This window comes from Grammomys surdaster, unplaced genomic scaffold (assembly GCF_004785775.1).
Source record: "Grammomys surdaster isolate TR1022 unplaced genomic scaffold, NIH_TR_1.0 125934, whole genome shotgun sequence".
NCBI lineage: Eukaryota > Metazoa > Chordata > Mammalia > Rodentia > Muridae > Grammomys > Grammomys surdaster.
Window position 1 is genome coordinate 2,288,937 of NW_021620757.1, and position 25,753 is coordinate 2,314,689.

The 25,753-nt window shown below is 41.0% G+C and overlaps 1 protein-coding gene across 1 annotated transcript; it reads left to right on the plus strand.

Annotated features, from left to right (window-relative positions):
- The first annotated feature begins 694 nt into the window (after positions 1-694).
- Positions 695-23,196, plus strand: Olfm4 (olfactomedin 4). Its single transcript, XM_028752711.1, has 5 exons — positions 695-908; positions 6,208-6,360; positions 11,810-12,022; positions 14,221-14,380; positions 21,172-23,196. Exons 1-5 carry the CDS (start codon positions 723-725, stop codon positions 21,981-21,983), a joined length of 1,524 nt encoding a protein of 507 aa, XP_028608544.1. The 5' UTR covers positions 695-722; the 3' UTR covers positions 21,984-23,196.
- The last annotated feature ends 2,557 nt before the right edge of the window (positions 23,197-25,753 follow it).

Consider the following 25,753-nt stretch of genomic DNA (forward strand, 5'->3'; position numbering starts at 1 on the left):
TCTTTCATTGGTTGGGAGCAATACCCTGACCTAGAGGAATAATTACCAGGTCATCAGGGTCCCTTGTTCGGTTGGGCTATTTCTTTTCCTTTAAAAGCACAAAGTACAGAGTTCTGTGTGGATTTCTAGAGAACAAAGTCTTGGTGGGGTTGTTGAAAGAACTTGGTATAGAAGGATATAAGGCAAGGGGCAGGTCAGAGCTGACCGGGGCAGCAGGTTCTGAAGGGAAAGCCTTCAGACATCTTAGTGGAGAGTCGTGGTCTCTAAAGTGAGCCTATACCACTCTCTCTGTGGAAAGTAGAATTCTACAAAAATGGGAGCAAACACCCAGAAGTCACTTCTAGGCAGGAGGACAAAGGTTGCTTTTTTTCCCCCTAGGAGCCCCTAAACTCTGTCTTATCCACAAAGGCTACTTTGATTCTGTCTCCTTCAAGGAAGTATCTGTTTAGAAAGCAGATATTGGCTTGAAGAAATTTATGTGAGTTAATATTTGTTGGGGGGAAATCTTTATCTAAGATTAGGCCACAGAGTGGGGCTTGGTGGCAGGTGGCAAGGTGTGGATAGGACTCAGGTTGCAGGTGTCCCGACCCTCCTAGGGCGGGTCACATGTTCCCATGGGTACTTCCTCTTTCTTCACACAGGCCATGGGGAAATCCCCATTGGGGGCTATAAGAAGCCCTGGGGCCCTGGGAAGAAGCCAGCATCTCAGCTAAGAAGGCAAGATGAGTTACTGCCTTCTCTTCTCCCTGGCCCTTCTGTTCTGCCTTGGCTCTGCATCCAGGGCTTTGACAACTCTGACCACTGCACATTCTTTGGAACTGACCACAACTCCAATAGCAACCCAGGCTACAGATGCCTGGTTGCCTCCGAGAAGCACGTCTTGGGCAGAAGGTGGTACTCTGTCTCAGGTGAGGGAATTGCTGAGTCTGGGTGAGCTCTGTTCAATTTCCTTCTGCTCACTTTTTGGGGGACCTGAATACAATTTCATGGTTGACTAGACATGGGCACTTTAAAGGATTTATGATCTTTCTGTTCACTGGTGATGCCTGGGAAATGAATTAAAACCTGGATGAAGTAATTAAATTGTTAGCAGGAGAGCCCAGTTTTCTAGCTAATGTATTTGGGGAAAGGCATGTTCTAAAGAGGTTCTCAACCCAGGGTGACCTGTAGGATCAGTGGTGAGGAGAATCTTAAAAATCCAGAATCCTTGGTTCTACCCTGCGCATATATTTACAACTCAGCATTTTAAAGAGGTCCAATTGATTCTAATATGCTGTCTGGGATGAGAGATTCAGGAAAGAGACACCACAAGTTGCCACTCCAGCAAAGTTTATCCAACTGACTTGTTGCTCAGAGGTAGCCTTTTGGGCGTAAACAACACACTCTGAGTGAATGAGACTCTCCAGGCAATGTCTGGAGCCTTGCCAGTTCCTCTGCACCTAGTTTATAAGGAAGATGGGTAATGGGCCTGAGGACATAGAATGGTCAGTAAAGCACTTTCCACACTCGCATGAGGACCAGTGTCATTGTTTCTAGCACCCGCCTAAAAAGCCAGGTAAGGTGGTTGCAACCCCACCACTGGTTGAAGGAGGCAGACACAGGAGGATTCCTGGGCTTACCTGTCAACCATTCTAGCACATTGGTGAGCTCCATATTCAGTGATAAATCTGGTCTCAAGAAAAACTAAGTGGAAAGTAGTAGAAAAAGACATATATTCTCTCTCTCTCTCTCTCTCTCTCTCTCCACACACACACACACACACACACACACACACACACACACATACAAAGTACAAAGTACATACACATGTACACAGACATACACACAGAACATCGGTTATAAGAGGAAGAATTGCTAATCTTAGGAAAACACCATTGTGTGTGGACATTTCCCAAGAGAATGCTAACTCTTTTCAATATTTTTTTTAAATATGGAATTTCTGGGGCTATTTTCAGTGACAAACAATCGCAGTAGTAAAATGAACGAACGAAGGGTCCATGTTCTACAGGGATCGGCCTGAGGAGGCTTCCACTTCCAATGTAGAATGCTTGGTTTGCCTAATTCTTTGGGGGGTAAAAACTCTTTGCCTTTCCTTTAAAAACATAAAGAGAGGCATGAAGGAGCTGCAGGACACGGGACAGGAAACAGTTGACCACTTTACCTCTGGGCCTTTCTGCAGGAGTCCTACCCTGCAAAACTTCCCAGGTGGGCCTTGCTGAGGGTGACTTGTGCTTGAGGGCTCCTAACTCCCCAAAGTGCCTCCTTTAGAATTCCTAGGCATTTCATTTAGAGGTCTTCTAGTCAGTCACTTTCATCAACTTGTCTGAGTGGAAAGGTGAATAGGAAAAGTGGAGGGAGAGGCTTTTGAGTGAGCATTTACTTTAGTTTCACTAAAATCTAGGACAATGAAAATGTAATCAACAAATGGTTTGGATGGGGCCCAGAGGGCAAGGACATCAATAATACCCAGTGCATGCCTGATGAGTACCAAGACTAGGTTAATACATACTGCATCTTATTTAAACCCCAAGAGGTAGGTAAGGGTAATGGTCCCATTTTAGAGTAAATCGGCAGCTTACTATGGTGAGGGATCATTGACTTAGAGTCACCTGCGAAGTTATACCTCCCCAGATCAGTCCATTCATGCACATTAGTTGTTTCATTAAAGTTTTAACTCATTTCAAAGGACTCTGTTGTGAAAACCATCCCACTGTGTGCAGCTTTCTGTATTTCCAGGGCACAGATGAAAATTGCCTATAAAAGGGGATCAAGTTTAGAGACTCGCAATTATATGCTGGCTTCTCAGTAACCAAAAAATCTTATCTCGGGGTACTAAACAATTTCTGGGGACAAACAGAATGGGCTATTTTATTTTTTGTAAGATGTGGTTAACAATCATAATTTGTTGTAAAGCTTCACGACCAATCAAAATCCAGCACTTCGATGTAACATCATCAACTGAAATAATAGAAAACAAAATACCAGTGAAGGGACAGAGGAATTTAAAGTGCCCACTGTCTAGTAAGAAGGCAAATATTTAAAAGTAGGTAAGAACCAGTAGTTAAACTGTACTTAGAGGCTTCAATTTCCTTCCTTGTTTGCTTATCTGCCTGGGGTGAGTGAGTCAGGCTCCAGCCTCCTTTTTATAGTGGACCAGGTGTCAATTCCACTATAAACCTAATTTTCTAGGGCTGGCTGTCAGCTTGATGAGCTTGTTGGAAAGTAGTGGAAAACCCTTTTATAACTGTCATTGAACAAGTTCCAAACGTATCATTTTCTGTACTTCTGAAACGCAGAGTGCCATTATTTTATGTCCTGAATCTTTGTGGGCACTTAGACTTGGCTGCTAATTAGAGCCAATTGCGACCTTAAATCACAAATGTGAGTCACACCGTCTGCTGGAGGGCTCTCAACGCTGTGCATGCCTCTGAGCTGTGCATGCCTCTGAAGAAGTGGCCGCTTCCACTCACAGATGTCGGGAAGGCTCCTCACAGTCACTGGCAGCGTTGGAACCACAATGGCCTGTGTGCCTTTGCCATCAGGGTATGAAGCTGTTGGAAAAGTCCCTAGGGCATTCAGAATGAAAGTGAGCTTGATTGGGCCGGAATTGGTCTTAATCAGCTTTTAATTCCGGAGCATGGGGTATTATAGACCATAGTAACTATTAACTGAATATATACCAAGTGCGAACTTAGTAGTACAGTCACTCTTGTGGGGCACACAGGGTTCTACTTGCCCTCCACAAGGGGATCATGCATCCTTTCAAAGGCCAAGAGGACAAGCACTTGTCTTTGTGTCCAATTCCCACATTTCACTCATGTAGTTTAAGCATTCACTGCAGAGAGACTCATCACCATTAGCTTCATTGTCTTTGAATTCCAGGAGCAGAAATATCTCTAATGGGAAACACTGATCAAACTTATGGACCGTTTTGATGTCAGCCGAGCACGCTGGGCTGATGATAAGCAGGATGGAGTCCACAGCCCTGGGACAGAGATGTTCAATAGAAGTCAGTGGAATGACTGTCAGCAAGGCTCATAATTATTTGTGTGTCTTTCAGGTGAACTTCAGGACTGAAAGTTGTTAGCTAGTGGTTCCTAGTTGATTATCTTAGAGACTGCTTGATGATGTCTCCTGTTTCCGGAGCTGACAGAGCTTTTCAGAGAACTCCAACAATGGTCCACCCTGTCTTGTGAAGCTAATTAACCTCCTCTTGTCAATGCAATGCAAGATCTTCTCTTTGCTAGATAGTTATTGTAATAAGGTATCTCTTTAAAAGCTTGTAAGAGACTTGGCATACCTATGCTGGACTCTATCTTTAGATGGAGTGACAGACCTGAGTCCAGGAGAATCCGCCCTCTCTGACAGACTCCTGGTGTGTATTCTCCAGTCGTTATTCATTCTTTGCGAAGACCCTCCCCCTCCCCACTCTAACCCCTTGTTCCATGTGCATCATACACTTGCTCCTCTTCCTTACTCCCTTATCCCTGTGATGGAGGGATCTGGTTCTACAAGAAAGGTCAATGGCAAGAGTTTTCCTGGAATAGAGGGTTGGTAAGGTTAACACAGTAAAAGGTAACGTGATTGCAAACACAGGGTCTTGAGCTTGGTCCCCAGAACCCCAAGTTTAAAAGCCAGGTGTGGTAGTGTGAGGTTGTTGTCACAGCCCTGGGGCGGGGGTGGGGTGGGCAGAGTGAGGATTCCTGAGGCTCACTTGCCAGCAGCTGGGCCTACTTGGTGAATCCCAGGCCAATGAGAGACTGTCTCATGAAAAAAAGGGAAATGTTGCCTACAGAATGAACAGGGTTGTCCTCTGGCTTCCACATGCAGACAGACAAACAGACAGACAGACAGACAGACAGACAGACATAGAGATACACACACACACACACACACACACACACACACACACACTTCATTCTTATCATTTTAGAGAAGCTTTGGTTCTTTTAAAAACCAGCACAGCCACCACCCATTGCAAGAGCCTTCCGGCCCATGAGTCACTGATGGGCTAAATCTCGATTTCAGGAGTGTCTAACATCTAGAACAAGTTTGTTCATGAAGATCAGTGGGGTAGCTTGTGTGTGGAGCAGATACACTCAGCTACCACTAGCTGAGGTGAACTTTGAGGCATGACTGGAATCTCTCCAGACTGAAAACCGTCCTCTCCTCCTTAGTTTTATAAAGAGTCCCTTCAGGCTGATGCTCCATAGGTGAGCTTTGGGCTGGCCTTCTGATGAGATCATTAAGAGGCACAGCCAGTTGGCTGACAAGGCTCACTCTGCAAGGCAAGAGTAGTAATGAAAAATGTTAATTGTGCTAGGATCCCCTTGGGGTAGTTCAAAGGGGACAAAAGAAAAACAGAATCTTTCAAACCTGTCATTTTAAAATATGCAGTGGCATCGAAGTGTGAGCCTGAATATCTTAAAGAAACTTCAAATATTTTAAAATGACTTTTTTTTTTTTTTGCAAGTGGTAAGCTAGAGAACTTCCATTTGAGAAATTTGTGAGTGAGCTACAAACTCACACACTTCTCAGCTTTTTGAGTAAATAGATGGCTTGTTTCCATTTGAAAAAAAAATGTGAATTTTATAATTTCCCAGCTGAAGAGAGGAGTTGAATTCTCACTGGATATCTTTTACCATGGTCCACAAACCTTCATGGTTTCTTTATTATAATTGAGAGAAACTGGGCTGGGATTGGAGTAAAAGTGTTTGGGTTTGCGTGTGTGTGTGTGTGTGTGTGTGTGTGTGTGTGTGTGTGTGTGTGTGTTTGCAGAGACTTAGCTCACACTGCTTGCTTACTCCAGAGGATGGCCCATCAGTCTGGGGGGGGGGTCTCAATTTCATAGTGGAGGGAGTGGACTAGAGATGTCACATCCTGCAAACAGTAGAACAGATGTGCAAATTTAGTAGTCCTTTAAATGTCTCTTGTGTCCCCTCTTTATTTCTCTTTCTTTCACAGAGACAGCAGTGAAAGATTCCGCAAGCATGGAGAATCTTCTTTTTGGTACAAGCTGCTGACATAGAGGCTTAACAAACGGGTGGAGATGAGATTTGGCTTGCTCTGTGATGTTGTTTATTGATATGTTGGACTCTACTTGTTTGCCTCCAATCACTCTTTTGACAAGCAAATTTCTGTCATTCCTGATGCCTGAAAGGTTTGTTTCCCAGCTTATTACTGATGCTCATCTTTTATTACTTACAGTCACTTTCCAATTTCACTGGGTCTGTGGACAGCCATGGGACCTGCCAGTGCTCTGTTTCCCTGCCGGACACCACCTTTCCTGCTGACAGAGTGGAGCGCTTAGAGTTTACAGCTCACATCCTTTCACAGAAATTTGAGAGAGAGTTTTCTAAGGTAAGCAGTTTCCTTTCAAACAATGTGTTGGTTTAGAGTAAATCTCTGAGCTCAGGAACTAGTAGAACTCATGATGAGAGTGGGATCAAGGCTTAGCCGAAAAATTTACTGCATGAAAAAAAAAACTACTGTTCCTCACACAGTGGAAAAGACTGGGAAACCCTCTGGTCAGGCCTGCAACTTTGATTGGTGGTTTCTTCTCTTTGGCCTTTGTTGATCTTTCCAGTTTTTATTTGTTTTCTCTCTCCTCTTCTCTATCCTCTTTAGATCTAGTCTGTCTTACTTCTCTGTCATATTTTTCTTCAATTCCTATTCTATTCTTGTTTCCAGTGGTCTCGCTTTGCCTTAACTCTTCCTTCTGTTCATTCTTTCTAAGCTTTCTTACTTTCCCTTTCTGATTCTTTTTATTGTTGCACTCTTGTTGGTATTCTCTCACCTTTAGATGGTTCCCCTCCTCCTCCCTCCCTCCTCTCCCTCCTCCTCCTCTGGGTTTTCCTCCTCATTTCCTTTCTCTTTCAAATTTTCTTCTTCCCATTCTCAATTTACCTTCCTGCCTTTCTTCCTTACCTCTTTGACTTTCTTTCCTCCTTTAATTGTATATACATTTAAATCTGTGTGAATCCCCCCTTTCTTCTTCCCCCTCTTTCTTGGGAGTTACTTTTGATTGTCACAACAGGAATATTTCATTCCACATATCTCCCATGAAGGCAAAATTGAAGGCTTCTTTAGGAATTTGAGTGAAGATTAATAGATCTCGGTCTTGGGGAAAACCCTGGGTAGTTAGAACTTTCTGGTTTCTGCTCTGTGTAGTCAGAGGAATTTATTCCAAAAGGTTTGCTTTTCTCTTAGCCTGTGGAGCAACGTGACTTGCCATTCCAGTTTTGACCCCACCCCATCCCAGCTTTTTGCCACACTACAAATCAACTGGAAAGGCTCTTATTTTATGCCCAGGTGAAGTCCAGGCTAGACTATAATCACATTATGTATTATTTAATACAACCCCATTAATTTACAAGGAGTTCTGGCTTTTACTTCAGCCAAATACTTTTTCCTGAGCAATTTAAGTGTAGCCACCTCAACATCCAATGTAGTTATCCTTTAAGACAAAAAATTATGTCGAGCCTAAGACCCTGCTTTCAACCCGAGTTGGTAGATAAATATTCTAAGTTAAAACGAGTGTCCAGGAAAATGTGTTTGACTACTCCAGGAACCTAGCTTCCCAAGAAATAAAATGTCCTTGAATTAATCAGCAGAAAAGGCACAGCACTAAATTATAAATTCCATCCATTAATATTCATAGCCTTATTCCAGCATAATCAAGTGGAGATAAGAAGTTATGCATAAAAACATAACAAGGAGAGGAAAATCCTAGGTAAAGATCTTTTTCAGTTGGAGTCTTTTGCTTTGCAACCGTGGAAGCCCTGATTTGCCTGGCATCTTTGCTGGCAGGAGTGTGAAGGGCAGTTTGAAACCTCAAGCTGCTCCAGAGAGAGTATGTGGTCTGCCAGGTTTGTGAATGTGAGGCATTTAATTCCTGTGCTGTAAGTGGGCATGGGGCAGGTGGCACCTGCTTTGCTAATAATTGGAGGAGAGAGGAGACAGCATAGATGAGAAATTTTTCAGTTCTGAAGATGTCAGTAGTTTGTCCATCCATCCCCACCCCCCAAATGAAATGGAAACCTAACAAGGAGGTTTACCATGAGCTGAGGTTTGCAGGGCTGATTTGCTGTGGTGGATGGCACCAGTTATAACAGTAGTAACCTTCATCTGCATTTGTCCAAGTGCTTCTAGTATCTCAAGCAAGCCTTTAATGGAGATAGGCAGCTCTCCTCCCTCCCACTTTAATGATGGAAAACCCAACATTCACATGGGAAAAGGGACTTCCCTGAGGTCATTCCTCTCATGGCTGCTATATTCAGGTCAGGGATTTGAGGCTTCAGAATGAAGCCAGATCTTTCCCCTCTGTCTAGGCTGTTATTACTCTTCTGAGAAGACCCAAGATATGTACTAGGTCAGTTATGCCTTCAAATCCCAAGTTATCTCTTTAGCTGAGGGCTTCTAGGTTTCTGGGTGAATTATTATAGCTGTCTCCAGGCTGTCTTAGAAATCACCATTTATCTAGAGACCTGGGGGAATGCCCATTCTGAATAGGTGAAAGGCTTGAGACTGTCTTCCATTAATTCATTATCTGTCAGTACACAGGGAAGTCAGGAGCTGCCTCTGCAGAAAATGCCGAAAGCCTTTTAGATTTTTTTCTGTTACTTATGACACATCCTGTGTGGCCATATCTAGAAAGAAGATGACATATAAGGCAGCTCAGGTTTTGTTTGTTTGTTTATTTTGTTTTCTTTCTCTCAAGGCTCCAAGTCTTTGGGGCAAGTCATTTAATATGACACACTTGCTAATAGATGCTCATGCATGAGAAGGTTGAGGCAGCCTGGGAGATATTTGAACAATCTATAAACAAACAACATTGATTGAGCAATGCTTTGTTCAGTGGAATAAAAGTAAATTAAAAGGTCAGACTGAAAAACACAGAAATTGCCATTTCTCTATTAATTTCTAGAATTTATAGAGCATCCATTAGTGAGATCCTTAGTGTACATAATCTCTGGTTTCTAATAATCTTGCAAACTTGATGTCATTATCCTTGGTTTCGAAAGTGTAGTAAAACTTAGAAAATTTAAGTGATTTGCCCAGTGGGTACTGAAGTTAGACTTGAGCTCAGGCAGTTCTTGTACCAAAATGCTGCACATTTTGATGATCTTTTCAAGGTCAATTAACCTAATTACATTTGCTTTTAAGAATATGTTGAAAATAACAGTATGTTTCAAAGTCCATTTACTTATTTCAAGTAATCTGGCTAAAGTTATCATCATGGGTTTTGAGGAGCCAATGGAACTATGAACCAGACTAATTGTTTAGCCAGATAGCTAGCCACATTACCTCCTTATTTATGACAAGACCACATTAATTGTAAGAAACTACAGCAGCAGCAGCCATCTCAAAGTAGATTCCAAATAAACTACATATATATGTATATATATGTGTGTTTATATATATAATATATTATATATATTAATCCATGACAGAGTTAAGTGGATACCAATAAAATAAAACTATGAATCTCAGCCTGGTGATTTGCAGGCAAGCGTTGTGAATGTTCTCAGGCTCACACTTGGCTGAAATTGGGGCAAAATTGTAGTAATGAAATTGGGGCAAAGATGTTGCTACAGATATGTGTCCTCTCCATCTTAGACCCATATCATTGCTAGCACACTTTACAGCACTCCTGGCCTCCAAATGGCACTAGCACATGATCAGTCCTTAATGTGACAACCCAAATGTCTTCAGATATGACGAGTATCCTCTCGAGACAAACTCCCCACTTGGGCCTCCTCCCTCTGCCTAGAACGAGGTTTCTAAATCCAGGAGGGAGAGATGTGCTAAAGACACTACAGGTTTTTACAGTGGTGTGGGGCTGGACTCATCATTGGGTAGCTGGCCTGCTGTTACTGAGCAGAGACTACTCAGGATAAATCTTCAAGTTCTCAGGGCTGCCTGTGACATCTCCATGTACAAAATCTGTAGAAACTGCACATTTCACATGTGAACTTTTTCTGGCCCATTTTCAAATTTTCTCCTGCCCACCATAGCTGTGGATAATTCCAGTTTTTCCTGAATACCACCCAGCTTTCCTCCAAATGTCAGCAGAAAGGATTACCCTTCAACATTTCTTGGCAGCTTAAGAGAGACCTTTTGTTTTACATCTGAACTTAAGGAAGGCGCAGCACAAATTCTCAGAGGTCACAAACTCTTGGCCATGCCTTGGTTTCCTGTGAGAGTGGGGGCAGGGTAGGGTGGGTGACAGACCACATTTTATTTAGCAGAGATGACTGTTGCATTGCTCATTTGCGCAGAACAGGAGCTGTAATGTGCCACCAAAGTGTTCCAGGAAAGCTGAGGCTGTTTCATTTGTTCCAAGGGCTGGCAAGGCCAAATGCCACCAAGCACACTCATTTCTCAAACTTCCATTTCTGCAATGGATTGGTACATTATTATGTTTTCACCACAGGCAAGGTTTTGTGACCGTTTTTTTTTAAAAAAGAAGTTGAAACCTGAATATCTTAGGTCTGTGTTTATTTGGCAGGGCGTGCAGGAGACCTTCTTTGTTATATGCACCTCCCACACTTTAAAAAAAATACCTGTATACACAAAAATATCATGATTCCTATCAGCCTCTGAGTAATGGGGCATCTGATGGCAGCGAACATCACTTGCCTGAGGAGATACAGTAGTTGTGCCAAGAGCTGCAATTCCAATGTTCATTAGACACCTCTTTTCCTGAGGTCCTAGCTCTGAAGGTTTGTGGCCTATAAGTCTATTCTAATTTTCATGGTGGGGTTAAGTGGAAGGATAACAATGACAGGCGTTAGGGCTGCCTTTGTCATTAGAGAGACCACGGGTCAACATCTGTCTGAATTCATCCAGGCACTTGACGTAAGTGCAGTTTGGGGAGAAGTATTACTTATGCTCACATTTTAAAAAAGAAACTGAAAGCAGCAACTTTTTAATGAGCAGGTCTTTGAAAAAGCCATGACATTTCTTTTAGAGATCACATACAAGAAAGTGTCCCTGACTGTTTATTGAAATATCCTTTTGGAGATTCCAATTATACACTCAACCACCAAGGGAATTTTTGGAACCTTAACTTAATGATCAGACATTCAAATGTATGCAACAAATGTGTAATTTAAAGGTCTGATTGCAATAATCAGTTCTTGGAACAAATGTGAGCTCACTTAATGAAATGTGCATTCTGCAGTTGTGCCTACACTCACAAACTCTATAGAAAGTTAGGTTGTTATGCTTCTTTGTAAAAGGCAGAGGGGCTCAAAATTTTTGGCACATGATTCACAAGGAAATGATTCTACTCAGTGCATTTCTTCTCTTCTAGAAAATACTGAGATTAGAGAGAGCAATGACTCTAAACTAAAGGCTGGTAGAGGTAGTGATTGTCCCCAGAGTACATTTAATAATGTCTTGAGATACTTTTTGATTGTCATAACTGGGAGCTATGGAATATCCTACAATGCACTGTATAGCACCCCACAAGAAGGAGACTTGCTTGAAATGTCAATAGCTGAGAAACTCTGATTTCGAGCAAATGAACTGAGAAGAGAGATGATCCCAACCAGTTCAGTCTAGTGATCTAACATTCTCAGGCTTTAAAATGGAGATTACAATATACATACAGATTATTTTCAGTATACGTAAGTGAGACCAAAGCCTCGGTAATATAGTATTTTACTTTGCATTTGGATAAAAGATGCATTCCTCTGCAGTGATTGACAAGGATCAAATAATCTTCACATCTTTCATAGCAGAGGAAGTGTATCTACTTGATATCACTCTGTGAGTTGACATAAGCTTTTTGTTTCTCCTCTAGGTGAAGGAGTATGTCCAGCTAATAAATGTGTATGAGAAGAAGCTCCTGAACCTGACGGTCCGAGTGGAGGTCATGGAGAAGGACAGCATTTCTTACACAGAACTGGACTTTGAGTTGATCAAACTGGAAGTGAAGGAGATGCATAAACTGGTCATACAGCTGAAGGAGAATTTTGTTGGAAGTACAGATATTATTGACATACTTGAAGTAGAGGTAAGGAATGATTGATGTCTTAGGATATCAATAATGAATTTTGGGGCTGGGAGTTGTGGCACATGCCTTTAATTCCAGCACTTGGCGGGGGTGCGGGCAGAGGAAGGTGGATCTCTGTGAGTTCAAGGCCAGCTTGACCTACAAAGAGAGTTCCAGGATAGCTAGGGTTGTTACACAGAAAAACTCTGTCTCAAAACAAACAAACAAACAAACCAACAAACAATAAAATAATTCCACTCAGGGACTGAACAAGTGCTATGACCTGGATGGGATATCTCTTTCCTAAACCCTAATTCTGCTACTGTCTCAGGACCATGAGGTCCATCCGTGTTCTGTTTTGGATGACTGCCTGTACTTACATATTAAGTTAGGTGTAAGTGTATTGGGAACATGTTGACTGAGAAGCAGATGTTGGACACCAAGAATTCTGCCCTAGAACTAAATGATCTTTCTGAAAGTGGTACCATAAATCTTATAGTCTTGCCTTTAGCCATGCTAAGTCAGGCATCTTCTCTGTCTTGGATTTATCCTCATGAGACTAGAAACACAGTTTACCTGATTGCAGGTATCTTCCCTTTTTGGATGACCACCTATTTCTCTTAGAATTATTCTCCACACACTGAATTTTCCTGTGTATCAGGCCTTATGTAGATCTGCTTGGAGTTGTTTTGTACAAGGTAATAGATATGAATCAATTTCTAGTCTTCCACATGCAGCAATCCAGTTTGACCAGCGCAATTGTTTGAAGATGCTGTCTTTTCTTCAGTGTGTGTTTTCTGCCTTTTTGTCAAAAGTCAGGTGTCCGATGGTGTGTGGAGTTATATCTCATCCTCAATTCTATTACATTGATCCATGTGTCTGTTTTTAATGCCAGTGCCATAGTGCCTTTTTTTTTATTACTATGGCTCTGTAGTACAGCTTGAAATGTGGGATGGTGATTTGTCCAGCATAGCAATAAAACAGCTCTTGATGGCATACTGCTATACCCATAGATCAGTGTATCACTCAACACTCAGCAGAGAAGCTTCTTCTTGAAATAGACGGTAATTAACATAGAGACTGACAGCTGCACAATGTGCAGAAATTGAAAGACTCTGGAGTATTCAGTTCTGAATGGGATCTGGTTATCACACCATCCTCAATGCTCAGGGACCTATGCAGAAAGAGGAGGCTGAAAGATAAGAGCCAGAGGTGGTGGACTATTTTAAGAAAATAAAATTCTCCATGTACAAGAGAGCAGATACACAACAAACTCACAGAGGCTGATGGCATGCATACAGTGTGTGCAAGCTCAAGGAAGACGAAAATCTGAGCATGAAAGAGGGGAAATGGACACAAAGTCCCACCCTTACCCAAGAAGTCACTGGTAAATGATAGCTACTAAATTAGTTTTCTTTAATTGAATGATGCTGGGTTATTAACCATGCTGCAGAGTAACCCTGTGTTCAGGAGTAGATTGACAACACAAATTGGACTCCATGTTTTTGGTTGGCTTTCGTGCTTTGTTTTTGTTCTTTAGGAAAGAGAAAGAGCATGATGTTGAATGAATGTGGAGGGGGAGGATCTGGGAGGAGTTGGGGGAAGGGAAAGAATATGATAAAAATATATTGTGCAAAATTCTCAACTAACAAACTGAAAAAAAATAAAAGCATTTAGGAATTAAGCCAAAAAATATTTCTTGTGAATATGTTTTAGCAAAGTCTTTAAAGATCTATGGATAAGATTATCATATTAATATTATGGTTGGGTAATTTATATCAAGCAGCATTTACCAGCACAGTCATGACACAGGCTATAATTGAGAATTCTAGTTACATGTTTTAGAATTTATGTTTTTTTCCAGCCTTCACCATTCATTAGAAACTTAATTATAATACAACATGAGTAAACACGAGTTTATAGGGGAAGGTTACTAGAAATGAACTTTAATGGACATTTCTGAATGCCTGGAGTGAACTTGTGCTCTATTATTAAAGCTGTTAAAATCTTTGCCATTTTCTTCTTGTCACACACATTGCCTGAGATGTGACAGGCGTTCAGTCTAAACCATAAAATGTATTCTTCCAAATGAAACCATTCAGAAGAATCTCTGGTGTATTCTGTAGCAACGTTTCACTAAATGACAAATTCAGCCCCAGAATGTTTATGAAAGAAATTGCACAATAATATAAAGTCACTCTGAATTTTTATTTCTTTAGATAAGGAATATGACTCTCCTGGTAGAGAAGCTGGAGACGCTAGACAAAAACAATGTCCTGAGCATTCGCCGGCAAATCTCGGCTCTGAAGACCAAGCTGAAAGAATGCGAAGACTCTAAAAGTGGCCTTGTGCCTGCCACGCCCCCTCCTCCTGCTCCTGGTAAGCCTGCTCTGTATCTGTTTTTTCCATGTAAGACCCCCCATAATGAGCCTTGATTTGGGGGTGGGGTGGGATTGAAGTGATGGAGATAGCAGAGCATTTTTGCAGTTCTGAGTTTATTCTTCCACACTTTAAATTCTTCCACTTTCAACTGGTTCTATCTTCAATATTCTGGGTTTCCTTGAGGAAGAGCACAGCGAAGTTTTTGTAAACAAAGCCCACTAGCTACACATATACCTTTTGCACTGGCCTAGCAAGAAGGCTGTGTCTAAAGAGAGAAGAGCTATGGGACTGGGGATGCTAGAGCATCTCGGATCTTTATGTAGCATTGCCTTCTGGTAGATGGTAAGAGCTGATTGGCTCAGTCAGGCATAGGTTGGGTGTGTGCCTTTGTTGTTCTGCTTTTCCTCTCTTTTTGCCCTCTCTTTCACTCTCATCTGCACTTCACACACCTCTGATGTGCATGCTGGGTATCTGCTGCATTCTGAGTCCCGGAAGTCACTGAGAACTAAAGGGATTGTGGTCTTTCATGCTAAGGGCATGCCTTGCTACCCATCAAGCAGGACAGGATAGGATCTCATTCTCCCTCATATTCCCCAGGTTAAGTCCCGAACAATATGTGTGTGGGAAGGGGTGCGGGTGGGGCAGCCAGGTACTTAAATTCACCAGTGAATGGAAACAGTGAAGTGGCGGCTGAGAGAGAATAGCTTTGGAATTCTTAACTTTACCAGCTATGTGGCTGCAGAGAAAAGATCCTTTATCTTATTTGTGAAATGGGAGAATAATTGTGCTCACCTTATAGGGTTGCTATGGGGATTAATGAGACAGTGCTTGGGAAGCTCGGGGCTCTGTAATCAGCATCCACACACCGGCAATGAATATTATTAGTAATCATGATAATTGAAGTGAAAATCTGTCTGTGAAGAGAGAAAGGGCTAAATCCTGGTATACTGAAGTGGCTTCCTCCAGGATATCACTAACATCCTTCAGCCCCATCCCTTAGAAAGACCATACCAAATGAAGTTCTCTCAGGGTCTTGAGCATTCCAGACTGAATGGGAACTATTGCTTGCCATCAAATTGTGAAACCTTTGTTGTGTTTATGAATTCCAATTCTCATAAGCCCTTTCCTTTGGACTGTATATTTCTGGATCTTGCCAATGTAACTCATTTCTTTAAGGCTTCAATCAGCTAGGACTATAGTTTTAAGCCTTTAGGTCTTGTTCAGTGGACATGCCTGTCTAATTGTTGTTAGAGGTCTGTTCTAATCTGACTTACAGAGGACGTTTAGGTGAGGACCATGTTCTGTCTCCAGAGACAAACTAAAGCTGAATTGGTCTGGGATCAGTGTTATAAACATGTCAGAAGTGGGAGCTGGTTCTGTCAGACCATGACAGCTCTTTAAGGCAGGAGTCAAAGCAGCGTCATGACCTCTGATAAAGACGAGCAGGCAGGCCCCAGCAAATACCTCTCTTGCAATAGATTTTCCTGGCACTCGTTTCTGGAACTGAGGGCATTTTAAAGCAGGAAGGAGTAATCGGGGTCATCTAACTTAGTTCTCTGGTATCTCAGTGGAGAGGCTTGAGTCTCAGGGATGCAGCTTTTCTTGAAAGCACACCTGCACTCAGTGACAGAGTTCATGCTGTAACACGTATTAGGTCCCTGGTCAGGTGTCCATCACATAAGGGTGGCATTGAGGGAGAAAAATCCATTGCTTAGTATTTAGGAAAGAAAGCAAATGGGCCTTTTGAGTTAGTTTCCTTAGAAATATTTTCAGAACCTTCCCTTGGGCCTTTACATTTAGACTTCTGTAAACTATTTCAGGCCAGCTGTGTTGTTTAAGCAAACTGAACCCAGCTTTCCACTCACTTTTGCACAACCTTGGCTGCACCTGGACCCCTGCCAAGGCACTTGGCCCTTCTCCAGCTTTGTTCATATTATATTTATGATGTTTATATTAAGCTGAATTTTGTCATGTTTTTAAATCAATTTCTTTCACTTGCTCTCTTCATGTTTGGATTGGTTGATAATGCAGAATTGGAAAATTCCCCAGGCACCACAAAGTCATGAGCCTGTGGAGACTTTAATTAAAGTTCCTCACTATTATGGGACTTTAAAATCTGGCCTGTCTGTTTTTTTTTCTTTTCTGCAGAGTTGCATAGAGCAACAACAACAACAACAGAAGACTGTACGCAGGAGTCTCAGCTCTAAAATAACTCTGTACTCTCTGGGCTCCCTTGCAGCTGTAGTGGGCTAACCTAGTGATCAGCTTAAACTTAGATCCAATGTATGTCAGTTGTAATAAAATGCAATGCATGCAGTGTGCCTGTGTGTGTGTATGGTGGGGTGTGTGTACATATGTGTGTGTATATATATGCATGTGTGAGGTTTGTGTGATGTGTGGTATATGTGTGTGTATATGTGTGCATATGTGTGTGTGTATATATATATATATATATGTATGTATGAGAGGTATGTGTATGTGCCTGCGTGTGTGTGTTGCTGCAAAAACATCTTTTCCTGCTTCATTTTTACAGAACTTTAATTGCTCTTATATTTATGAACACCTCCTCCAAACAACTGACTCCAGTCTATTTTTAACCCTGAATCTAAATGACAGCATCATATAGAAAAAAACTATGGTGAGAATTCTCAGGGGCCATTTTGTTATATTAGGACCTTTGGCTTTGTAGGTATACAGAAGACACATAAGCAAATGGAGGGGGGTGACTGGGTGGGATGTAGAAGACACTAGAAGGGGGCATGCTAAATTCCCAAGCTTAGAGATGATGTGGAGTGTTGGGCGTACATCCAATGATTAAGAATCAATTTATTATCAGTTTCCTTACAATTATAACCATTTTGCTCTCTTAATCTTTGGTTGTTTTGGAATTTTTTGAGAAAGGATTTCACTCTGTAGCCTATGTTGGCCTGACATTCAATTCATGCCAAGCCTATATCTTAAGGCTTAAAAGTGTGAGCCACCACACCTGACTTCATCGACTAATTCTTACAAGTTAATCATATTTTCCCTAGTCTTAGTGCATAGATAGCGTAGTTGAGCAGGTGAGGCTCTGCACTGACAGACCTGTAATTAAGCATTCTCTGTAGGCATACTATGTTTGGCTTTGAAAATCCACTCTGTTAGTTTAAAAAGTTTGCCTAGTCATATTTCAAGGCCCAGGACCATGAGAATACCAGAGCAGGAGCTAGTGGATTGCCTGATGAAGAGAATACCTTGCATAAAGAAGTCTTTGCTTCACGTTATGTAAATACATCAGATGTGTAGCAGGGTGGATGTCTAGTGTTTTATAAATGACAGGTTGGGTTTAATGATTAGATTAGTCTCTTATTCTTGGATTCCTTTGTGTGGTAGGCCTCTTACATTTGCTAGGACTACCAGAAGGGATGAAGAAACACCTACAAGCCATTATCTAGGAAATAGTCGTGTAACCAGAATCTATATTACGATGTGGCTATAACGAAGGTGGTTATAATAGAGTGAGTCACATTTACAAGCCTCATCTCTGTTCTTCCTAACAGTCTTGCAGGGTAGGCATTGCCTATTTGACTTAAGAAAACTGAGTCTGAGACCGTTAAGCAACTTGGTCCATAATATACAGTTACTAAAGGGTGGAGTCAGGATTTAGACTGGAGCCTGTCTGGTAACACCTTCTCTGTGCCAGGCTTGTGTGTGTGTGTACATAAATGCTCTAACAAAGGGGGTGTCATTGCGGTTTCTGGATGACAAGGCAGGTCCAAAAAGGAATCTACCTCATTAGCTCTTAGTTAGCTTTGCTTCCTTGCTCATAGAGCAGCTGGAAGGATGCCCTGGATCCTGAACGTTTGCTGGTTTACTCTTTTCCACCAGCACATGCAAAATGATACACTAGCCCTTGATAGTTCTTGGATCATGGGCTGGACAATTGATTGTTGCCAAAGGGTCCTGATGAAGTTGGGATGGGAAATGGGCAATTAAGGGAGTGGACTATATCTAGGATCTTGACATGAAGGCAGGGGTAGAAAAGGGTGTGGAATAAAGAGGAGGCTAGGATGTAGGCTTAGGATACAGGCTTGTGTGCAAGACCCAAATAAAGAAGGAGGGGGCACTCTGCTGAGAGTTGGTGCCAAGATGGTCGTCAGTTTGAATATATATATATATATTTTAATGGTTTGTTTCTGGCCATTGAGGAAGCAACAGTTTGTCCCCCTGACTTGTCACTGCTGAAGCCACAGCCACAGTTCTGACAATAACACTTTCTCCCCTTCAGTTCCTATTTCTACTTCCTTTTCACAAGATCCAGAGCACTAAAAATATCCCAAGGGGGTAGAAGACAGAAGAAAAGTAACCAAACATATTAGACGAGTATTTAGGAATGGGGAGATGAGGGAAAAAATTGAAGTTTAATCTTTGTAACAGGTACAGTTAAAATTTCTGGTCAACATAAGAAATGATAGACTTTTATTATTATCATATCAGTAGGAACACTATTAGTGCTGTATTTGAAGTAGAATTATTGTTTTAACGATGGAACCATTGCTGTAATTTTAGCAGAATTAATAGTGGATTTTGGTTCCTTCATATCAAAATATTTTACATTGGAGACAGAACGGTCTATCTTTAAACTGCTAATAATATGAGGATAAGTTATATGCATCATCAACTTTTCTGAAATATTGTGTTACTGTTGGCTTGGGATATTTTCTTTCCAGGAAAGTCAGGTTCAATGAAGCAAGCAACCCTTAAGTCTTCCAACCTGAAAGAAGAGAAGTGACTTTCATTTCCTCGCAGTGAAATGTAGTTGCATAAATACGCTCTGCTTGGTATTTTAACCAGAAAATCCAGCTTTAGCATATGGAAACAGGAACAGTTTTTGTTATCCTTAAACTGAACACACTGCTAACTTTATTTTAATAATTCATGCATTGTTTCATAAACAAAGGCAAACAAGCATTCATCTGAGGGATCACTTTTAGGGGAAGAAATAATAATTTATAATTTTATTTATTATTTCTTTAGCAGAGAGCAGTCTCTTGGCTGAACACACGTTGCTTTTTTATTTATGAAATGGTGCATGCATTATTAAAATAAACCGGTGACTGTGTTCTGCTTAATGATATGCAAAATTATTTGAGGTTGGGTACAGTGTGGTTTTATTTCTCTACCTGTTGTATGGTTGGCTGGCTTTCCCACCAACTGTGGATTTATGAGAGCATTTAAGGAGCATGTATTTAATTCTGGGACTGAAAAGTCCCAGCAGATTGGAAAAATAAAAGCAGGATTTCTATTAATGGTTTCACCTCCCAGCAGTCCTTGAGTAAGGAGGGGAGAGAGGGAAGCATTTAGCAAGGAGGAGGAATGGGTCTTTCCCTCTCGGATCCAGGCAGTCACTTGGTTCCCCTTACTTCCCAGTGCCAGTCTCAGGCAGTTCAGTGGAGCACTGCTTTTGGTTCTAGTTCATGCCTGTGCCCTCCAAGGCTCAGTGATTCCTCCTTAGCACTTGGAGCCAGATATAATGTTCATGTTCTGCTCTTTCCTTTCTCATTCTTCCTTCCTTCCTTCCTTCCTTCCTTCCTTCCTTCCTTCCTTCCTTCCTTCCTTCTCCCTCCATAATCTGAGCAGCAAACAAGGAAAAATTACCTCAAAATGTATTTAAAATTAGATTTTTCTTTGTTATTCAATAAAGTAGCATATATATATATATATATATATATATATATATATATATATATATATACACCTGGTTGGCAGGTATTTTGGAGAGTATATAACCAAAGGGCATGTTGCCCAGTTGGGGTCATTTGTGCATGGGTTTCGTGGAATGAAGATTCAATGGACCAGTGCATCTGGTCCCATGCGATTGTATACATGTTGACAATGGCTGTGTCAGAATGGGAAAGATGAAATGCTTGCCATTCTATGGGACAGTAGCACATGGGTTCTGAAGAGCAGGGCTCATCTAAAGCTCTGAGGAAAGATGGTCAGCAAATGACTTACATGGCATGGGTGCTGGGCACAGATTAGGCAAGTCCATTACTAAATGACTTTGTAGCTTTTCAAGGTTGAAACCCCACTCTCACAGGACTATCTGTCTGGACCTATCAGATGCTGTATTTAAAACTTCCTCTTCCCCTCTCCCTCTGCATCTCCCTCACCTTCTTCCTCCTCCTCCTCCTCCTCCTCCTCCTCCTCCTCCTTCTTCTTCTTCTTCTTCTTCTTCTTCTTCTTCTTCTTCTATGATTTGCTTAGAGTTGTCCTGGTACCTACTGAGAATATACATCTGAGGTCCCAGGAAAGGCAGGAGGACTCCCCCTAATACTATCTTGTATTAATCATAGCTTTTCCTGGGGCTGACCCTGGTAAGTAGCACCTTTGGCTTTATGAGGAAAGAATGTGTTCCTAGAATGATATTACTCTCTCATTTTGCTACAAAAAATTAAAATACTTGAAAAATGCCATCTGGGAGAAGAAAATGTACACACTATTAACTCTCCCCTTTTATTTCTGGGATCTCAAACTCTAAAATGTAGCTTTATGGGGTTCTATTATATCCATTTTCCAATTTCCCACTGATGAAAACACGAGGCGGGTTTCATGCTACTCACACAGATCTCTAGCTCTGACAGTGGGTTCACACTGAGACAGAAACAAAGGGTGGCTCTTCTCTAGAAAAGGACTGTGACTGAACCATGATGGGAAAAAATTTTGAGAGTTGATTTTGGTTCTTAGGATACTAAACTGTTTAATTGCTTGATTTCTCTAAGAATCCTTTTTCTTTTCTTCTTTTCTAGGAAGCTGTAGTCATGGTGGCGTGGTGAACATCAGTGCTCCTTCTGTGATTCAGCTCAACTGGCAAGGGTTTAGTTATAAATATGGTGCCTGGGGCCGAGATTACTCTCCTCAGCATCCAGAGAGAACCCTGTACTGGGTAGCACCTTTGAATACAGATGCAAGGACTCTAGAGTATTACAGACTTTATGACTCACTGGATAATTTGTTAATCTATTCACAGTTCCGAGCCTATCGGATTGTTTATGGCCAAGGGGGTGGTACAGTAGCATTCAACAACAACCTGTATGTGAATTGGTACAATGGAGGGAACATTGCCAAAATTAACCTAACTAGCAATCAAGTCACTGTGAATCGGCCCCTCCCTCTGGCTGCCTACAATAATCGCTTTTCATACGCTAATGTAAATTGGCAAGACATTGACCTTGCCGTGGATGAGCAAGCACTGTGGGCAATTTATGCAACCGAGGCCAGCACTGGTAACATAGTGATTAGTAAACTCAATGATACCAGTCTTGAGGTGATAAGCACTTGGGTTACCAAGCAGTATAAGCCATCTGTTTCTAATGCCTTCATAGTATGTGGAGTTCTTTATGCTACTCGTACTTTGAACACCAAAACAGAAGAGATCTTTTACTATTATGACACAAACACACAGAGGGAAGGCAATCTAGCCATCACAATGAGAAAAATGCAAGAAAGAATTCAGAGCATTAATTATCATCCCTTTGACCAAAAACTTTATGTCTACAACGATGGTTATCTTCTGAACTATGATCTTGTCTTCTTACAGAAGCCCAAGCAACCTGAGTAGGTGTTAGGGTGAAGGAGGAATGGAAAGTTTGTTGGAAATTGTCTTTTCCACATGTTTAGACATCTGCAGGGAAGTCTAGGAGTGTGTTTCTTTAGACATGATGTAAATAGAGATAGTTCTATCACAATAGAAACCTAGGCTATTTGTCTCAATTTGATTTCTCTTCGGAACCATCATCCTCTGGGTAGATTTAAGAACTGAAATAAGGTCTTTCCAGGCAAAGTTATCAGAGGCTACGGGTGCTATGAGTCTAATGAAGTTTCTAGTAAAGTGAAGTCTAGAAGTTAAAGAACTTAAGGGGAATTCAGTATGAATTCTGGGAATTCTTTCTCTTGGAAAATTTGCATGGTGACCAGTCACCCATCACATAGAACCATTGAATTGTCCATTGTGCAAAGGACACTGGGGCTTAATTAGGTAGATCAACATCAGAAGGTGAACATGAGATCAAATATTTAACTGTATTTTCTTCATGGCTCCTGGAACCTGCTTTGTGTATACCAGATAGGTAAATTTGGCATCTTAAATGATATCTGTTAGATGTTTTGAATTTTCTGGAGAATGGACCTATTGTACATTAAGTTGTACAGTGCAAATCAGTCCTGGAGGGGTTTTCAGATGATATGCTTGGCATTTCTTTTCTCTCATTCTTCACCTACATAACTCAGTAGAACCCTTTACCTCATAATTTAGGACCCAAGGCAGCCATAAGATTAGAAGCAGACTTAACAACCAATCACTTTTCTCTACTGCTTATGTATTTTTCTTAGACATTAACTAGTTTTTTTATGTGACAGATATAAAATCAATTAACTTTCCCCCTTCTTATCATGGAATTTTGGTTTATGTAATTACAAGACTGTAAAAGAAACACAATTGTCAGTGATGTCACTGGTAGCATTTCTAGATATATAATAAAAATCGTGGAGTAAGTTGTACCAGTTGTTTCATATAGTTTCTCTCTTTAAGCCTGGAATTTGCAAGAAAGTGAAATTGTTTTATATGTAAAAATTTATATATGAAGACAATATAGAAAGGCCCCTTGTAGTATCAGCTTAATCAGGGCACCTCTTGAGAGCATGCTAGGTGCAGATGCTCTGATGGCTTTGGATGACTCTGTCATATGATCTTGGCTATTTTTCCATTGATGTTCAAATTCTAATCTTTAAATTCTGTCTTCCTACTTTTAAAAATAAACTATTAAAGAGTGAACAGAACTAAAGAATTTCACTTTATTTACCATTTTTAATTTAAAAAAGATAGAGACAGACAAACACCCAACTTAATAAAGTGACTATATCCTGCTACAGGGTATGAAGAATGCCTTCTAAACATTTAAGGTCAGAAGTTCACACACAGCAGAAAATATCAATAACTTTTAGAAGATCCTTAAGTTGGATGGGTTTTTAGTGTTTATTTCCCTTTGAAACCCATTTTTTTTTTCTGGCAGCTTTTACCATCTGTGTCTGCCCCTTTATTTTCAGGGGTATGACCTCATGGGCTTATTAATTTGCATGACTGACCTGATTAACTTCAATGAAGTTCATATTTGTGTGGCTTATGTTCCTTTCAGAACTGAGCTATCAACAATGGGTCTGAACTCTTCTCAAATAACATGTGTTGGATAGAAAACAAAGGGACTAAGAGGCCGAATTATAAAGAGAAACACCTTCACCAAAGAAGATGTATGTGGGAATATATAACTCCAGTTGAGGAATAGAGAAACTAGACTAGTGTATTTATTCTCATCAAATTCCCATTTAAAATACATGCCAAGCTATTTTAGACAACCGGAAGCTATACTGGTTGGTATTTTAAGCAAAATTCCATGTCCCCTATCTGTTCAGGGCTCAGCATAGAGACAGGTGTGTCCTTCAAATTGCAATGGGATATGAAGATAAAGACACACATGCTATATGAAATACAGGTTAAAAAACAGTGACATCGTATTTAATCTGGCTTAAGGCAATTTTCCAGATGAGTGTTTCTATTAAGTACATAGAATGACCTCTGAAAATTCTGGAAAGGAGGCAGGAAGGAGGTTGTGATAACCCTCACAACCAGCTTCTCACTCGAACTGCTACAGAAGTGTTTGCCTTAAAATTCCCTCCAGACCCTCCCTGGCCATGGTGTGTCAGCTTACAGTGGCTGCCTGCAGAAAAAAATCTCCGCACTGGGAAGGTTGAGTGATGGAGGTGTTTGGACTCACGGGTTTATGCACTGCAGCTATACTAAGAAATCTTAGCCCAAGATTTATCAACTATTGTCTGTTTGAAACACATATTTGTATATATAAGCACAATCTTAGATTTTTTTTTTTTTACTTTAGATGTCCTTGTATGCACAGGAGCTTGCAGGCGTGTAGATATGTCTGTGCTTACATGTGGAGGCTAGAGATCTTTGGGTTTTGTTCATCAGGGGCTGTTCAGTTTATTATTTGAGGCAGGGTCTCCCACTGGGACTAGGATTTGCACATTAGGCTAGGCTGGCTGGCCAGCGAGCCCTAGGGATCTTCGGGATTATGATTGTGTGAATCACCACACTTAGCTTTCAACATGGGTGCTGGGAATCAAACTGAGATCCTCATGGTTGCATGTTAAGCACTTATTGATTAAGCTGTCACTTCAGCTTCCTGTGTACACACAAGCTTAAGGGTTACTGATGTATACTTTGTATGTGTAAAGCGTGCTGAGTTTTGATGTATAATTCAGTGAATTTTGACAAATGGATGGTAATGGGATGTCTACCATAATTAGGAAAGAAAACATTTCTATTATACCTTTAAAAATATGTCTCAAACCCTTTTACAGTCACCTCCTCTTTCACCTTTCAGCCTCCATACTGCTAATAGGTGGATTATACTTGCATCATAGTTTTTTTTTTTTTTTTCCAAGAAGGTCATCGACATGGAAGAACATAGAGTATAGCCTTTCGAGTCTGGGTTTTTTTATTTTCCATTTAAGGATAGACAGTGGGTTTAGATTACACCAGGGATTTATCAGAGCTCTGGAGGTTTCCTTCATTGTCTATTGTTTTCCTTGCAGTTGGATAAGGGGCCTGTGGCTTAGAGCTGCTATGAAGGGGAGGAGTTTAACCTCTTAGCAGTACCTCCAAAGTGTGAAAGTTTCCTGTCACCTAGCTACACAAAGGCTTTTCTTCAACTCTGTACCTTGTGCCTTGAGCATCTCTCACTCAAATGAGACTTGATGCTATTTCACGACACATGGAGTGACTCTGAGGAGTGCAGGAGTCAGAGTCATGCAAAGCTGATCTGACTCTTCTGCTGATACTACGGTATGGCTGTAGGCAGGTGCCTTTCACTCCTGAGACTCAATGTCATCGAATCTGTATGATAATTCTGTATGACCACTCAGATAAGAGTCTTTTTGGGTGAATTAAATGATGCTAAGCATATAAACTCTGGTATGTGCTCTGCCCTTCACAAACAGTTACCTCTGTTTCTTTCAATTTAGGTTAAGGGTAGTCATTGTGTTGATAAGGTAAGAGGATAACTGGGCCTGGAAGTTACCTTTCTCTCTATGATAGCTGTTGCAAGCAGTTTCTCTTTGAGCAGGAACATTTTGGCCTGAAAGAGTTGCAAGAACATTCTCTCTTTGTCCTTGCATACAAGATTGGTCTTTAGATTTGATTCTTCCTGTGCTTTGGTGGACGAATAAGGCTAATAAGAAAGGTAAAGATTGAACTCATTGCCATTTTCTTTTTAACTTAGCTGGAAGCTGACTTCATCATGCTGTGTGGATAAGTTTAAA

Coding starts and splice junctions, on each gene's coding strand:
- Olfm4 (XM_028752711.1), top strand. CDS start 723: ATGAGTTACTGCCTTCTCTTCTCCCTGGCCCTTCTGTTCTGCCTTGGC. Junction 909..6,207: donor AAGGTGGTACTCTGTCTCAG/GTGAGGGAATTG, acceptor TATTACTTACAG/TCACTTTCCAATTTCACTGG. Junction 12,023..14,220: donor TTGACATACTTGAAGTAGAG/GTAAGGAATGAT, acceptor TTATTTCTTTAG/ATAAGGAATATGACTCTCCT.